At 36.7% G+C, this 18,398-nt stretch overlaps 1 protein-coding gene across 2 annotated transcripts in view; it reads right to left on the minus strand.

Annotated features, from left to right (window-relative positions):
- Positions 1–18,398, minus strand: part of MACROD2 (mono-ADP ribosylhydrolase 2) — a 2,183,277-nt gene that overhangs the window by 1,415,911 nt on the left and 748,968 nt on the right. For both annotated transcript variants that reach the window (XM_033185566.1, XM_033185564.1), the window contains exon 5: positions 10,824–10,940. In XM_033185566.1, the coding sequence (XP_033041457.1) occupies positions 10,824–10,940 (117 nt within the window). The remainder of the gene's footprint in view (positions 1–10,823; positions 10,941–18,398) is intronic.

Below are 18,398 nucleotides of genomic sequence, written 5' to 3' on the forward strand. Positions count from 1 at the left end.
AGCTCACTGATGTGGCTGTGGGCTGACTTCAGAAGATCTGCTTGCAAGCGCACTCATATTGCTGTAGACAGGCCTTAGCTGTACAGCATACAAGCCTCTCCAGAAGGTGTCCCTCACAACATGGTCGTTGGTTTTCCCCTCCTCTGGACTGCCCCTGACATAGAAACTGGTCATGCTCAGAGAGAGTATGTCATGAATTAAATGGTGACTCCAAATAGTTATGCCTGTGTCCTGATACCCGGAACTTATGAATGTGAACTTATTTGGAAAAGGATCTATGTAGATGCAATTAAGTTAAGGATCTTGAGACCTTGAGATGATCCCAGATTCGAGTGAGTGCTAAATCCAGTGACAAGTGTCCTTATAAGAGAAGCAGTACAGACACAGAGAGAAACAGGGAGGATGTCAGGTATAAACAGAAGCAGAGATTGCAGTTATGTTGCCACAAGCCAAGAAACACCTGAGGCCAATGGAAGCTGGAAGAGACAAAGATGGATCTGCTCCTGGAACCTTCAGAATGGGGCATGGTCCTGCTGACACCTTGATTTTGGACCTCTGGCCTCCAGAACTGAGAGAGAATAAATTTCTCCTTTTTTAGGCCATCAAGTTGTGGTAATTTGTTACAGCAGCTCTAGGAAGCTAACACAGAGTGAATTGAAAGACAGAGAGAGAGGGAAACCACAGTCTTTTCTTTAAACTAATTTCAGATGTTCCCATTATTCTGACATACTCCGTTTGCTAGAAGGGAGTCATTAGGTCCAGGCCATGTTTAAGTAGAGGGGAATTAAGCTCTACCTCTCCAGAAGAGAAATATCAAAGAATCTGTGGACATATCTTTAAAACCAATAAAGCTGCCATCTGAAGTTTCTCAAAATAACTTTTAAAGTACCCCTTTTCTCTGAGGTCAAGATACTGGAAAGAGACACAAGCAAATGTCTTAGTCTTGAGCCTTGTATCGAATATTTATTAATCCCTATCTAGGACTTCCATATTTTCTCAAACACCAGTCACCGTTGCACATATACTGATGGATTATTGTCATAAACTTTATTGGCAAAGCTCATGGGACCATAATTAATTTATATGTAGCTCATGTAAAATTACTTGCAATATTACTACAAATTACTGGTAATATTAAGGCACCATACAAAATAAAAAAAAAATTATTTTAAAAATACATTCATGTTCATCATCTGACTTAACAGTTATTAAATTCTCACGATACTTCTATAAGACGGTTGTTATGATCAAAGAGACTAAAAAAGGCAGTACATTCAGCAGAAAGATCACTATGCTAAAAGTCAAGCTGTAGTCTTAGCACTGTCCCTTACCACATGACCCTGGGAAAAATTAAGTAATTTTCCTGGGCCTGGGTTACTTTATTTGTAAAATTCTGAGATCAAATAGGTAATAATTAAAATTCCCATGAGCTCTGTCAGAAGCAGCATTCCCTTTGCTATCTCCAAAAATTAGATTAAATTTACAAATATGTAAGAACTGAAATAGAATATTTGTAGCAAGGGAGAACATTTGAAAAATGTATGAACTATCCTTATTGTATACATCTGATAAGGGGATTTTTTTTTTTTTTTTTCTCATAGCCCTTACCATTATCTGAGGTTCTTTGCTTTTATGGGACTTGTTCATTAGTGTCCTCTCTCTGCTAGGGCATAAGCTCTGAGAGGACAAGGGGCCTGCTGTCTTCTTCACTATAGTCGTCTACACTCTAGAAGAGCACTCTAGCTGCAAGGAATTACTCAATAAAACATGGGCTGAACAAGCAAATCAAGTGTTCCAGGTATTTTACAAATAACAACAGAGCTATGTATCTCTCTTATCTGACAGTGTTAAGAAGCAGTTCTGCGTGTATGGTTTAACAGACTCTCCGGAGTTAGATCTTCATACTCCTAGACAATCACATATGAGGAACCTCAGGCTCAGAAGTTAAGGACTTTACCAATTACAACACTCTGCATTCATGCATCTCAGATCTTCTACCATGACATTTAGTGTTCTTGACACAGAATCAATCTTATATTCTACAATACAGAGCTTGGTTCCATCAATATTTTCAAGTAGAAACACCTCTAATCAGGTCTTAACATGGCCTGATATTTAATCTTTGGGATTAGGGATTAATTACAAGTAGAGTTAATACATTCACGAAGTGTTAGCTGTGTACTACTTTTTAATCAAATCATATATGCAAGTAATAGCTCAAGGAACATCTTAACACAGGGAGAAAAAAAATCTACATTTTTACTCAGCATTTGCTACTTATTTCCATAAATGTGTTCTGCCATCTCTGCACATTAACTACCGTAGCTCTGAGATTAACCTTTCCTGTTTGCTTGTGCCTGACCTCAGAGCATCCTAAATTACTCAAAGCCATTCCGATGGCTTTAATTTATGAGAACACCTCCAAATATTCATCTTTTAAATCCTGAAAATGATTATCCCTGCACAACAGTGGCTCTCTTTTTAATCTTAGCTGATAACTCTGATTAAACACATCCAAAGGCTGATTACCCCCACTGCGGTTAATGCCAGTGTCACTGCTAACTACTTATTTCACAGCGGGAATTGCCTTCAAGAGCCCATTTACATTATTACCTAGAATTGATTTACACTGTTACTTCCTATTGATCACATAGGAAATAGGAGGTATAGACGGCGTCCTCTAAAGGCTAGCTATGATGGCAAATAATGCAAAACACAGCTGTTTAATTCTACACTCAGCCAGTAACACAGCAGTGTAAACACCAGTTGCTTCCAAAAGGTAGATATTTTTTAAAAGACAACATTTAATATTAGAATCATTAAGTTATTTCATCACAAAGCCATTTGGGGGTGGACTCTATGTTACCACAATGGGTCAAAATAAGAGAAAATGAAAGAAGCTAAGCGTAGGACAGACATGTGGCATGTGGATAAGCAAAGTTTGGTCCCCATGCTTTCTTATACTGCTAGCCGTTGAGCAGGGAATATGTTTGGTGATGGGATAAGAGAGATGCTAAAAGCAGCAGGAGTACTAGCTCTGCAGATTCCTGGAATTATGCCGTTCTCTCTTGAGTGTCTTCTTGCTCGGTTTCCTGCAGTGGCAGCTATGATTATGACAAAAGATAAGAGGAGACAAAAACAATGCTTTCCTTAAGTCCTCCAGTAAATATGTATCAAGAGCCAACTCTGTTCTGGGTACTATGTCAGATGCTAAGGATATCAGGTAAATGAGACCCATAGGATGCCTTTCCTTCTAAAAATGTTGTTTTGTCTAAAAAGACAGGTAATAAACAAACAAACAAATACGGATGTCATCACTAGTGGAAAATGCTACAAAGGAAAAGAAGAATGTGTCAGAGTTCTCTTCAAAAAAAGCCCTAATCTGTGACCCAAATGGATGCCTGTGGTGTACAGCCAAAAGAAATCTCAAGGCAAGGGTGCTACTGGATTCCACAACTCTCTAGGGCCAAGGCCCTCACACTTGAACACACAGTAGAGTTACTTGGAGAACTTGTTAAACCACAGGGTTTCTGAATCAGTAGGTGTGGGGTGGGGCATGAAAATTTTTATCTAACAAATTCCCAGGTGATGCTGCTGCTCCAGACACCACGTTTTGAGAACCACTGCTCTGGTTTTTAGAATATTTCTGCCCTTATTTCCACATTCATCATGAGGATCACTAAGGAGATTAAATGCATGAAACTGCTTAATATAAATGAAAAGGGTGGCAATTACAGAGAAATAGATTCAAATAAAACCTGAATTCCTTAAGCACTTAAGGAAAATGAGCCAATCAGAGTTGATTTTAGGAGGGACAATCCCATCTTCCTCTTCAGAAAGGAAGATGATTTCATGATCTTCAAAAGCAGCTTTTCTCTTTGTGTAATATAAGTCATTTAATTATGGAAGGAGCTCATGAGGGCCCTCAGGTCTTCATCAAAGGCTGGCAGAGTCATACTCCTAGCAGCATGCCCACTCCACAACTTTCACAATCAGACACCTGCTGGGAGAGCCCATGATGGCTGAAATCAGGTCACCCTTTGCAAAGGACTAACTCAGAACCATCTTATGAATTACCTGCTCTAGAAACTGCATTTCCTGTGGACTGCAGGCTCCTTTTCAGCACATCAGCTAACACCACCAGAAGAAACAAGGAACAAAGATTTGCTTCCTAATACTCTGGTAATTTAAACTTACTCTCTCTTCAGATACTTGACTTACTCACTTCCCAGATCTGGCCCTATTGGGGAAAATCACCATATTTTTCTAGGCATTCTTTTCAAGGTGGCCTTATTATTTGAAAGATTTGAAAGGTTTCAGATCATCCTCCCAAGGTAATGTTCTCTTGAGGCAACAGAACATATCCCAAGAAATAGAGGGTAGGTATTTTAGTCTCACCTTTATCAATTTTGATCTGAATAAGTAACATTACATTTAATAAAATTCAATATTTAGTCTCTCTGAATCTCACCTTTCTTACTTTATAAAAAGTGAAGACTGGCCGGGCGTTGCGGCTCACACCTGTAACCCCAGCACTTTGGGAGGCCGAGGCGGGTGGATCGGCCTCGATTTGAGGTTAGGAGTTTGAGACCAGCCTGGCCAACATGGCGAAACTCCGTCTCTAGTAAAAATACAAAAATTAGACGGGCATCGTGGTGCATGCCTGTAATCCCAGCTACTCGGGAGGCTGAGGCAGGAGAATCGCTTGAACCCATGAGGCGGAGGTTCCCGTCAGCCGAGATCGCACCATCGCACTCCAGCCTGGGCGACAGAGCGGGAATCCGTCTGTCTCGCGGGGCAAAAAAAAAAAAAAAAAAAATGAAAATTGCCACAGACCAGGGGCTGACAAACTTTTTCCGCAGAGGTCGGATAGTAAATACTTCAGGCTCTGTGGCCATAAAATCCCTGTAGCAACAACTCAACTCTGCCACATGAAAGCAGCCATAGACAATATGTAAACAAATGGCCACAACTATGTTCTAATAAAGCTTTATTTATAAAGACAGGCAGCAAGACTGGCTAACACCAGAGACTCCTTTCACAGCTCAGGGATCTTTGGCCACTATGATGCCTCTAATATGAATTTAGTTTGTTAATGGGAGCAACAGATTTATTTTCCCTGTACCTGTATTTCTCTTTGTGTTGGAAGAAAATATTACTTGTCATGTCAGCTCCTCATAGGAATATCAAAAGGACTGATGAGCTAGTGTTTCAAAGTACTATGATTTCTTGATAAAGGGCAGAAGAGAAGTACTAATTATTATCAACAGTATATTTTAAGCTACTATCATCTGATTATTATTGCACCTGGGAATAAAATGTGAATTCTGATTCATACCACTCATTCAAACATATTATGGTACGGTCTCTCACCTTAGAGTTTCCCTTCAAATGATTAATGAAAACCTTGAGTTAGTCAATATTACCCCTTAATGCCTTCCAAAGATTAAATACAATAAATAAAAGAAACAGATTCCACCATTTCATTTACACAAGTTTAATATTTTTCCATTTATCTTTGATGACTATTCAGCCCTGAAGCCTAAAAGTGAAGCATTCTAAAGAAATAAAATAGACATGTGAGCTATGCTGAAAACCATCAAATAAGGGTGATATGGTTTCTTTATTTTTATTTATTTTTTTCCTTCTTAGGAGAAACTCCATTAAGAGTAAATTTTGGAGACAGGAGACTTTGGAGTGTATATATGTTAAAATACATTTTTTAAAAACAGTGGATAATTGACACTGATTTCATAATTTCTTATGAATATTAGCATAATTTTTCCTTATATCCCTACTACCAATTATCAACCAGGTTTGGCACTTTCAGTAACTAATTCATTTGCTAGATATTTCTCTAGTACCTGTGATATACAAGGTACTCTGTTATAAAGGCGGAAAGTTTGCATATCTAACAATAAAAGGTAGCATGTGACAAGTGCCCTCAGTATGTTAACATGCAGTATTCTGGAGTGTGAAGAAAAAAGAAAGCATTTTTAGCTGAGGTGACAAGAGAAGACTTGTTTCATGGCAGAAGTGATATTTGAACTGAGTCTGGAAGACAAGTGAAAGGAGCAAAGAAAGAGCTTTATAGATAGCTCAGATACAGACCCCATGGATAGACATAGCATTGTGAGCAATTCATATCGTACAAAAGGTTGTAAGTAGTTCAGTGGAAGGCCAAAGGTAATCAGGCTAATGAGTCTGTGTTTAAGGAAAAGTCCACTATCAGATTTTGAGAGGATTAGAGTTACATTTTATTCATTCATTCAACAAGTATCTTTTGAACACCTATTATATATCACACATTTTGTTAAGTTATATGAATACAGCAATACATTAGAAAGATGTGGAAAGAAGAGTCTCTGCCCATATTCTGGTAGACAGAAACAGATAAGAAACAAAAGAAATAAGTAAATGAGCAATGCATTAGAAAAATGCAGAAAGAAGAGTCTCTGCCCATATTCTGGTAGACAGAAGCAGATAAGAAACAAAAGAAATAAGTAAATGATATATTTGAAGATTTAATTTACAGGTAAGCAATTATATATTTAAAAACTGAAGCAATTATAAATAGGTTGGTTAGGGTGACATCTGATGTTACATTTGAACAAGAGTTTGAGGTAGGTAAGGAACAAGCCATGTAGGTATCTAGAAGAATAGAACTCCAGCAGAGGGAATGCCAGTGCAAAGACTTTGAGGACCAGGTTCACACAAAGCAGCCTGTGTGAATTGGGGAAGCACAGAAGGAGATGATGTAGAGAAGTAAATGTCACATCATGTAAAGTCTTGTAGACAATTTTAAGGACTCTGGATTTAAGAAAGTTAATTTACTAGAACTGTGCAGAATAATTGCAGAAGGAAAAGTATTAGAAATGGAGGCAACAGTGTTTTTCAAAAATTATTTTTCAAGTGAAAAAGTCCTGAAATAATTCACTCATTTGATCCTTCATTTATTCACATTAATTCAGCACATATTTAGGAGACACTATGATTGATATTGACATCGGAACTGACTGAGGTAGACAAATCTTGCCCATGTGAAACTGACTACCTGGTGGAATGATGATAGCATGAATAGGAATGTCCCATATGTCAACAAGCTTCTAAAAATCTATAAAAAATTAAATTATATTATGAATTCAAAAAAATCTAATATTGTAGAGAAGATTCCCAAAAGATCCAATTACATAAACAATTCTCCGTCTACTTTCTAAGTCATTTCCTTACCAATAGGCTTCAATGAAAAATTGACCAATATTCTTTCTACCCTTAAGATTTCTTTTGAAAAGAATAATTGGATATTCTTAACGTCAAAAAGAAATCATTCAAAACATCCAAGCAGTGAAAAGTAAACTAAATATCTGGGGCTTATCATTCTGCCAATCATGATGAGTCACAGAACACAGAATACAAGCATAATTAATTCAAATACAACCATTTATGAATAGATTAATTTAGCAAGCATGAAAGAGGCAAAAATCAGTTCAAAATTATTAAGTTTGTCTGTAACCCAGACAATAGCATTTTCCAAACAAATTGCTGATGCATGAAGGTATTATCACTTGTGGCTGGATGACTGGCTTTAGTACCCCTATAATGATAAACTCGCTGTCTCAGAGGACAGATAGGAACTAGTCTCTGCTGTCAAACTGTCACGGAATTATTAAATATGGAGAGGAAAAATGACCCAAACAGTATGTAATGAGCTCTCTTTTCATTCTCACTACAAAAGCACATCTGTGGATTGTTAATGACTCTGAAATGGATAAACCAAATTGATGAGGAACAAAAACAACTCTCAGGGATAGGGAAAGGGAAAATCAACACACATAATGTTTATAAAACATAATTTTAAATATAAGGGCTTATGAAAGTACTGTGAAATACTATGAAGTGGCATAAAAATGTAAGCTATTAGTACTCATTTTCATATTGCCTTCCTTTACGCTTTTAATATAAATCATTAACCTTTTAAATATATAGGAAGAAACAAGACCTAGTCACAAATATTCCATGTTTATGACTTTTATGAGGTGGCACTGCAATGCCTGTCTGGTAATTTCTATTCTATTGGATGAGTTTTTACTAAACACGCCCTGTGGGCTGCATGCAGTGACTTGAGTATGTGTTGGCTCTCAGGATCTCAGCTCTCATGGATTCTGTAGCTAGTCCTGTCGACTGACTCGTCATTTCTAGCTTCACTGTCCCAAAAGATCCACTTGCCCCAGGATGCCCATGAAAGCCACACTTCAGTTCAAAGTGATGACTCAAGCATTGGAATCCTTCACGCACAGGTATTGACTTATTGATCTTTGTTCCTCAGTGCCTGGTATTGTGCAAGTCTTCAATAACCTTAAAATAAGATGAATGGCATTCAAAGGAAACAGAATAACTTATTCAGAGGGATGTCAAACAGATACAAGCACGTTAAAAAAATTATCACAGTATGAACCCATTCACTAGAGCCACCATTTTATTTGGGAGTATTTAATGATTCTGAGTATATTGTTCTTTAGAAAGTTCAGATTTGGAGAAATTTGATTTGTGTTTTAATACATAAAAAAGAAAACAGTGAATCAATAGGAGACTGGGAATACTGCTTGGTTTAAGGACAAATACAAGTCTGAAAACAGTCAATAATCTTGCCATTATTATAGCAGTCAACAACCTTGCTTCTTCTCAGGGCGGTATTAAGTTAGGTAAATTATGAATGTAGCAAGGTATTAGAAAGGAAAAGAACCAACATTTTTTAAAATAGCACTATATAATTCTGGAGGGGGAAATCACCGTTAATATGCAGATCATGACCTCTGAGTTACAAAGAGAACTGCTCTAAACACCATTCTACACAAAGGGTTTGTTTGACACAAATACATATTCCAAGTAGTAGTGAAGAGCCATTTGGCACATGATTTGACTATTTCACACTAGGTAAAGACACTAACAAGAAAAATAAATGAAAAGTCATTAGAGAAAAAATTAACCAGCATATATAGTTGATATACAATCATGCTTCGCTTACCAACAGGAGTATGGTCTGAGAAATGACTCCTTAGGTGATTTCATCGTTATGCAATCATAGGGTACACTTACACAAACCTAGATGATATAGCCTACTACACACCGAGACTATATGATACAGCCTATGGCTCCCAGGCTACAAATCTGTATAGCATGTTACATACTGAATATGCAAATAATTGTAACACAATGGTAAGTATGTAAACATAGCTAAACATAGAAAAGGCTCAGTAAAAATATAGTACAGGTTGAATCCCTAATCCAAGTTTTGAAATTCAAAATGCTCCAAAATCTAAAACTTTGTATGTCAACATGATGTCACAAGTGGAAAATTCCACACCTTATCTCATGTGACAGGCCACAGCCAAAACACAATAAAAACTTTGTTTCATGCACAAAATTATTTAAAATATTGCATAATATTATGCTCATGTTATGTGTATAAGGTATATATAAAACATAAATGAATTTTGTGCTTAGACTTGGGCCCCATCTCCAGATTATATCATTTTGTACATGCAAATATTTCAAAATCTGAAAAAAAGATCTAAAATCCAAATCATGTCTGGTCTCAAGCATTTTGGGTAAGGGATACTCAATCTGTATTATAATCTTATAGGACGACTGTCATATATGTGTTCCATCATTGACCAAAGCATCACTATGCAGTACATGAAAGTACTTTCACTGAAACCATTATGAACAATATAGGATGCAATATTATATTGATAAAGAAAAATACTGTTTTAATATATTAGTGTTTAATACAAGTCCTCAAATTTAAACCTACCTTTACAGTAATTTAAAATATAACACACTATTCTCCATTCACACACATCCACGGGAAATTCACTGTTAGACAACCTGTCTATATATAACCCATAGTATCCCATAGGTTGTATTATAAATTTCCATTCATGTTTTCTCCAGTGCTAAAATAAAAACCAAAACCAGCTTCACTTTTACATAAAATGTATTCACAGATCTCAGCAGTATCATAAGAACGGGGTGAATGCGATAATCGACAAATTGGCATCTCAGTTTCCAGGTCAATGCACACCTGAATGATGCAATGAAACCCTCTACCTCAATCCTTAGGCCCTGAAGATTATGGGATAAAAGAGCTATGACATTGACCAGCTTCTCTCTAAGTATTTTATCCCATACCACACCACCCAGTTGGTCGAATGACTAAGCAACAAGGTCAATCAAATGCAATACTTCTCTCTATTAAAATATAATGGAAATTTTGACCATTCCACATTCAAAGAGCAAATACATTCTCACACTGACACCCAGATTTCGTTGGCTTTTCCTGAAAGCGAAGTGTGACAGATGCCTTGGCTGTAATTGCCAATCAGCCTTTACATGGCAGCTGAAAACACAATACATCACTTTGATCTCCTTTGCTCTAAACACATCCACAATCAAGAAACCTGAACAAGGAATAAGAAATTGGCATCCCCTTTCCAGGAGCTGTCACTCTGTGGCACTTAAATGCTATAATGTATATTTTGCTCATATTTTTATTTCCCTTTCTGATACACTCTGTCAAAGACTTGAATAGTTAAACATGTATGTAATATGTATGCAATACACTATGTATATAATATATATATATATTTGCATATATTTGGAGACATATTTGGAAAGCACGTTTTTATTACCATGTTCAAAATCTGAACTCAAGCACATTTAATTAAGTACCACCACTGCCATTTCCTTTTCCATTTATACACTGGATTAAAACAAGATGTCTCATCTGATTTTGAAACAGTATTCAAAACAGTTGTACTCACATTTTGCAGGCAGGTCATAGCCACATGTGATTTTTGCATGTCCAGTATCACAGCCATTCAGGCTACGACATTCAGCTAGCAAACAGGGGCCGGCTGCTCTATGAATACAGCCATCCACTAAGGGAGAAAGAAGAAAGTTAGCTTATATTTGGCATTTGGAAATAAATGTAAAGCTCAAGATGGGAAGAGGAAAAGAACTCAATTTGTTCTTCCTGTAAATAACCATAGCCCATGGAAAAAAACCTAGGGTATTCAATGTTTCAAACACTAGCTTATCTGTGTGTGTGTGTATGTGTGTGTGTGTGTGTTTATGTGGTGAACAGAGGTAGAAGGGTTATAGAAGTTGTGTGCTAGTTAAACAACAGGTTCTCTGGGGTGGGAGAATCCTTGATATGTAGCATTTTCCCATTTCAGTGGTATAATCCCTTTCCCCATATCCAATTTTAAGCTATTAACTTGATGTCACTGAACACAGGGTTGAGAAGAAATGCTCACAATTGTCTCTCCCTCCCGAGCTGGTATGTGTTGCCTCTAACACACCACAGGTTAGAGAAGAAAAAAGGTCAGGAAGAAACCTAGAAAGGTACTCTGAAACATTTGTGCTCACCTCAAAACTGAAGGAATAGACTTAAAGCTACCAAAATCAAAACTAAACGCTTGAGCAACTTCTCCCTGCAACAGAATGACACAAACATGACTGTGTTTCTGCAGGGTGTCTGACTGGGTGCTATGCAAACGTAGATTCGGTCTTGCTTAACACCCATAAGACCCCCCCTTACTCTCCCTTGGCGGGGCCTGAAGCAGAACTTCTGTGCTGCTCTGACTGACAGAGGGGCAGGCTTTATGCCTGTGACCAGCTTCAGGTCTCATCAGCTCTCTGGCTTTACATCTGGGACCCTTTCACATTGAGGCATCACTAATTACCTTTTGAGAGCACAAATTTGATGTCACTGGAAATTAAAGCTCTCTGTGTGTGAGTGCACAGGTGGAAGGGTACAAGACTAAAAGATCACAGACACATAAATTAGGAAACTGAGAATTTGGGGTTTTAGTTGTTATTGAATGGGCCCCTTGGACAGAGAAAAAAAAGCAAGATTGTAAAATAAAGGCAAAGAGAGAGTAATAGCAACTGGGATGTGAAAATAGAATATTAGAAGTCTGAAGGCTCCTCCTTCTCTCCACAGTTCGTAACACCATGTAATTAATTGATCTTTGCTCTTTATTATTATTATTATCATTACCATTATTTTAGAGGAAGCTGGATATGGGACAGGCTATTGGCACTAAGGGAAATATAACTTGTCTAATGTCCAGGTTGACTTCTGCTGCCGCTGCATGGCAGGGAGGCATCACTTTTGGCCTCGCAAGTGTCATAGGGAAACAAGATTATCTGGGCTTTATTACTTCACCACTTGCACATCACCAAAGTTTGACAATGAACCTCAACCTCAAAGACACTCACAACAAAATTAGTTCACTCCAGACTACACTACACTGCATAGTTCACAAAATCTAGGTTGAAATCGAGACTTTAACATTTACCAGATATGCGATGCTCCAACCACTGGTTTTCTTGTAAGTCCTTGTCAATAATGGTAGTATCTCACATAGTTACAAAGTTGTGCATTAAATTTGAATAATTTTGTGCATGGAAGGCATTCAGCCTAGTGTCTAGTACAGTGTTACGTGTCCTCTTGGTGGTAGTTATCTTAAGTACTCTAAATCAAAATTTCGTGTAAATTTTGAAATAATTCTTCTTTATTTAAAAAGAAGAAATATAGAGCAGCAAGAAAAACCACTCTTTTCTCACTGTTTATGCACACATGCTGAAACATAAAATTTTTTCTCTTACAAAGAAATATTAATATATTGTTAAAATTCTTTCAATTAGCAGTTATACTTTTTAAATTTATTACATGAAATTATTAACATAAATGCAAAATATATGTACACAAGGATATCACAGTTGTTTACAATAGTGAAAATTGGATCTACTCAGATGTCCACCAACAGGAGCTTGTTAAATAAATAAAAGCCCATCAATGCCATAGACAGTATAAAAGCACTTAAAATGAATAGACCAGCTATAGGTAAACAGAGTCCTTCACATGAAAAGATTTCTCAGTGAAAATGCCAGGTTTAGAAAAGTATATATAGCATGGTTACCATTTTGTTTACAACATTATACACACAGACATATACATATATATATGTACTGAATATACATATATAGGGTATATATATGTATATATGTAATGTGTATATATATTCAGTACACACACATATATGTACTGAAAATACATGCACCTTTGGTGATATGATTATGAGATGGGAAACAGAGGGTGAGACTACTGTATAGGGAAAAAATTATATCCTAATTTCTTTATATATGAAAATTTTTTACAAGAGCTTAAAGAAAAGTATTTTAAAGAAAACAGTTTTTTCTTGGCAAAGAGATAATTAGTTACTTTGAAATAGATAATGAAAATAGAATTTTCTAGTATACTTAATCATATGCTGTCAAATATTATCTGCATTATTTAGATTGCACCTTAATGCAGTTTGCAGATATCTAATTCTCAAAATTTTCATGATTATCCCACTATTCCTGACTGCATTCAGGCAATGAAAGTCTGGCTGAAGAGCTATTTAATAATAATGAATACAGCTTAAATGTACCAGATGCATCAATGTGCTGGGCACTGCGCTGAGGACAACCTTATAAGGTAAATACTAATTTTATCATCTCCATTTCATAGGATCTTAGAAGAGGTTAGTAACTTGCCTACATTCACAGAGTACTCACAATGTGATTCAAAATCCTAGATTTGTCTGATGCTGCAACCATACTCTTAACCATTATAAATCACTGTCTTCTCAATTCCTGCATGTGGCATATCGAAGCACTATATATTACATTACTTTTAAATTCCCATCCATTGTATTTATGATTTATAATGTACACACAATCAAATGTACGATTTTAAGTGTGCAGCTTTGACAAGTTTTAACAACTGTGTGCATTTATGTAACCATGATGCTAATAAAGATACAAAACCTTTCCATCAACCCAAAAAGCTACCTTGTGCCCCTTCCATTCAGTTCCCCTCCCCATCCAGAGGGAGTTCCTGTTCTGACTTTGACCACCAGAACTGTTTTACCTGCTATATAACTTCAAATTTTATATACAGATAGAGAGACTGCCTTCTTTCACACCACATATTAAATATTTCTGAGATTCATTTGTGTTGTATGTATTTAGACTTCATTCCTTTTTATTTCTAATACTCCATTGTTGACTATGCTGTAATTTCTTTATCCATTCATCTGTGAATAGACATTAGATTTCTAGTTTTTAGCTATTATAAATCAATCTGCATACTTGTATAAACCATCTTGTAGCTATATGTTTTCATTTCCATTGGACAAATATCAATGAGTGAAATTACTAGGTAAGTATATATTTATTTTATAAAGAACATAACAGTTTTCCCAAGTGATTACCATGTTACACATAACCCCAGCAATGTAGCAGAGTTCAAATGTTGGCAATCCCTTGGTGTTGTTGGCCTTTTTAATGCTGATAATTCTAATGATTATAAAGAAGTATTCAATGCACATTTCCCCTGATAATTAATGAGGTTAGATATCTTACCAAATGTATATTGGCCATTCATAGATCTTATTTTTGGAAGTGTCTGCTCATGTCTTTTGCTAATTTTTGTTGTCTTTTCATGACTGAGTTGTGATAAATCTGTTATTAATTCCATTCCAATTTTTAAAATTTCAAATATTTCATTTTTTTTTCTTAAAATTTCCATTTGGTTCTTCTTCTTACTGTTTTCCTATGACTCCTGAAATTTCCATCTCCTCACCCATTCTATTTATCTAGTCACATAAATTCCTTAACAGATTTGACATAGTTATTTTAATGTCCCTATGTGCCAATTCCATTATCTAGGTCAGCTATGGATCTGTTTGTATTGACTCATTTTTCATTTGACTCTGGGATACATTTTCTTATTTCTTTGCATGTCTAGTAAATTACTGATGGCATATCGAAACTTGTGTATAATATATGGTAGAGGCTTTAGATTCTATGATCTTAGAAGATTCTATTGTCTTAGAAGTTGGTTCTAGCAGGCAGGTAAAATACTGTCAGGTAATATGGAAGCTTTGTTAAGGTGGGTCTATTTCAGTTTTTCCTTTAGTTCGATGGTAAATCCCTTGGTCCCAGGATGTAGTCTTTACTCCTATCACATGGCCCTTCTGGAGTTTCAATGGAAAACCCAAGATGTTAGCCAAGCCCCCTCTAACTTGGGGAGAACTAAAATTCCAAATTCTATAGACACACAGTTAAGAAGCTGCTGAATTATTTGTTCAGTTATTTACATCTTCTAGCTTTCATTTTCTTCCTAGGCTTCTTAGACTCTTTCTCTGCATATGTATAGACGCAACCAAGGATTAAAGAGGGATTTATTTGTAGATTTTGGGCTCCTTCATCTGTGACTCTCTCCTTTCTGGCATCTCCTCCTCAATTCCTATTCTGACAATCCTGAATTCAGTCCTGTGGTTTCCCATGTCAATGACCTATTGCTTTCTATTTCAGCCCTCTCAGCCATTTACCACATGAGTTAAGGAGGACCCGCAGGGTCCAAGTCACGTGATCTCTTAAATGTGGATCTCACTCAGTGTGGTTTCCTTATTTCACAAATAGAATCCCTTTTAGTTTCAGCCTACTTTTAGTTACTTGCTAGTGCCAATAAACAATTTCTGTTTTTTAATATTTTGTCAAGAATTTAAAATTACTATTGGTACAAAGGTCATCTGATACATGTTAGTCTGTCATTATAGAACAGTGGAACTATATACCACATTTTCAATTAGTTAAAACATGATCTCCTATTATTTCAGAGCTATATTTGTGGCCCTTGAAAAGAAAAAGTGTGTGGGAGAAAAGGGCAATGGTAATATCAATTGTATCAATTCCATGCTCAAAAGTATGTCTCTGAAAGGCAAAAAGGTAATATCCCTATAAGTACAAACTCAATATAAGAGTTTAAAATTCTCTAATCTATTGTCAATTCTGTTTCTAGATTTATATTTCTAAAATGTGAGTCTGATCTTAACTACTTCCCAAAGTCATGTTTGTTGTTCTTCATATCTTACATTGTAAAATACTAATTCCAAATTATGGTATTTAGACTCTTCATAAATGTTGCTCCAACTTATCCTCACAACCTTCATATCATCTTACACTTTCTCCCTTCACATCCTCTGATGTGGCCACACCCATGACCCTGCTATTCTCTAAAGACACCATGACTTCCTTTGCAAGGTACCCCCTACCCAGGCTTTCTATTCCCTCCCCTTTTCTGCCTAGCAAGGTCTTTCCAATTTTTCAATTTCTAGTTCAAATGTTTTCTCTTTTAAGAAACCATTCACAAGTGGACAAAATAAATGTCTCTTTATGTTCCCATAATATTCTGGTTTGCACCCTTATTGGCATATTTATAAACTGTGTTATAGCTATTACATAAACACAACAGAATGCTTATATGCTAAAAGTCTGTTTTCCTTCTTAGTCTCAGTTCCTTGAAGAAACAGGAGGTGGCTTATTCTTTTGTATATCCCCATCTATCTTAATAAATGACTCTGTAACTGCTTAATACAGTTGATTTTGATTCAATCAAATTTGGGAAGAAAAGTAATGCAGCTTTTTTTTTTTCTTCTGACAATACTGAGGAAACGGTTAGGTCACTCAAATCCAAGGAATTAGAAAGTAAAAAGTAAAGTCAAATACACAGCCAGTGTTGTCATCACAAATCTGGTGATGAGGTTCTATATTAGAAGTGTTATAATTCATTGAATCTGAAAGTTCACCCCCTTCTCCACTCACGTCTAGTGCAATCTGCAGAAAACCTTGCCTTTTGGTTTCACGAAGGGTCAGAATAAAAAGACAGCAGGCTAAATAGTGGCAAGATGTGGAATATAACACAGTAGCACTTCTCACATCCATCCTGGGGAGGCAGATGGGGAGGAGACCCATGGTTTGCACTCGGGCTGACATAGATCGTCTAAATCTAATCACTACTAAAAAAGAAAAGCAGCCAAGGTCAGAAATCTAAAAGAGGAAAAAAAAAAAAAGTGGAATACAATCTTCTAGAGAGCAATAGGACTATCTATGCTTCTTATCATACCAAAAATATATATCCTATAGGAAAAAAGACAACTAAGCTCCATGAGTAAATAGAACAACAATATATAGAATTTTTCAAGACCACTGTGGCTAGACTGCTGTTTGTTCACCAAAGCCCATTCGGTTTTCTTCCTGGGCTACTTTAGCAAGACAGTACTTCCCAGCCACTCTTGTAATTCTATGGGGTTGTGAGACTGAGTCCTGTTTAAAGAGTATGAGTAAAAGTGATATAATGATTTCTACATCCAGTCCATAAAAATCCTGCACAAGGTCCTCCACATGACCTTCCATTGTCTGCAGGCTGAATGCAGGGGCTCAGGCAGGACACCAATGACCCAGGAGATGGTGCAGCAAGCAGACAAAAAGTGCCTGAGTCCCTAAATGACTGTGTGGAACAGAGCTCCACTCCCACTTCCCACACTAGACTGTGAATCAGGTGATAAATCTTTATTATGTAGAACCACTACAATTTGGAATGTTTGCAACAACAGTTTGCCTTAACGAATACATTCATTTCTGTTGTAAATATCATGATGGCAATTTTTGTTCCACTGAATCACTGTTATTTTTTTAAACTTGTGCCAAAAAATCAGCTTTTATTACTAGAATGAATATACTGGCCAAGCTCATTCCTCTAGGTATGTCTCAGAGTCCTTAATCATGCTGGAATCTGAAGACTCGGTGAGTACCCAAAGCCAAGCTCTCCCACTCATTCAAATAGTTGTTCTCCTCCTTAGTGACTGAAACCAGACTAACAGAAGATTAAAGCAGAGACTTATTAAAGACTGCCTGTGGTAAGGTCAGCTAGTATTCAGGTGAACACTGAGGTCACTCACAGGGCTGCTCTTCGTCAGGACCCAGGGGAGTCTAGCTGCAGCTCCTTCTAAAGGCTAGGCTTTCTGCTTTACTGACATACCTGTCATTTACCATCCTGACAAGAAGGCCAAAATGCTTGCGGGCAGATGGTTAACTAGGGCAAGGACTTTGACTCCCTGACATATTTTCTCCAATTATCTAGCAAAGGCTAAATTCAGAGGACTTCAGTCTATTAATTAGGCCATCTTGGTTAGCTTTCCTTAGACTATAGGGTAAAGAATTCCACTGTCTGAGAGTGGGATAGAAAGATAAGTTTCAGTTATGCTTGAGGGGAACTGTTGTCACTTTTGTTCATATTACCTTGGGGCTTAGAGTTTGAAGATGTTATAGAATAGTCTTATTCCACTGTTTAGATAGCTAAAATAAAGGCAAAAGAAATAGGGCATGAAACCACCTCAATTTTTTTTTCTTTAACTTAAGATTTATTTTGCCCCAGAGAGTCCAATCTGCCTCTCTGGCATTCCTCAGGTAAAGCTCCTCATTTTATAAGCAAATGAACA

This window comes from Trachypithecus francoisi, unplaced genomic scaffold (assembly GCF_009764315.1).
Source record: "Trachypithecus francoisi isolate TF-2019V2 unplaced genomic scaffold, Tfra_2.0 Lachesis_group21, whole genome shotgun sequence".
Classification (NCBI taxonomy): domain Eukaryota; kingdom Metazoa; phylum Chordata; class Mammalia; order Primates; family Cercopithecidae; genus Trachypithecus; species Trachypithecus francoisi.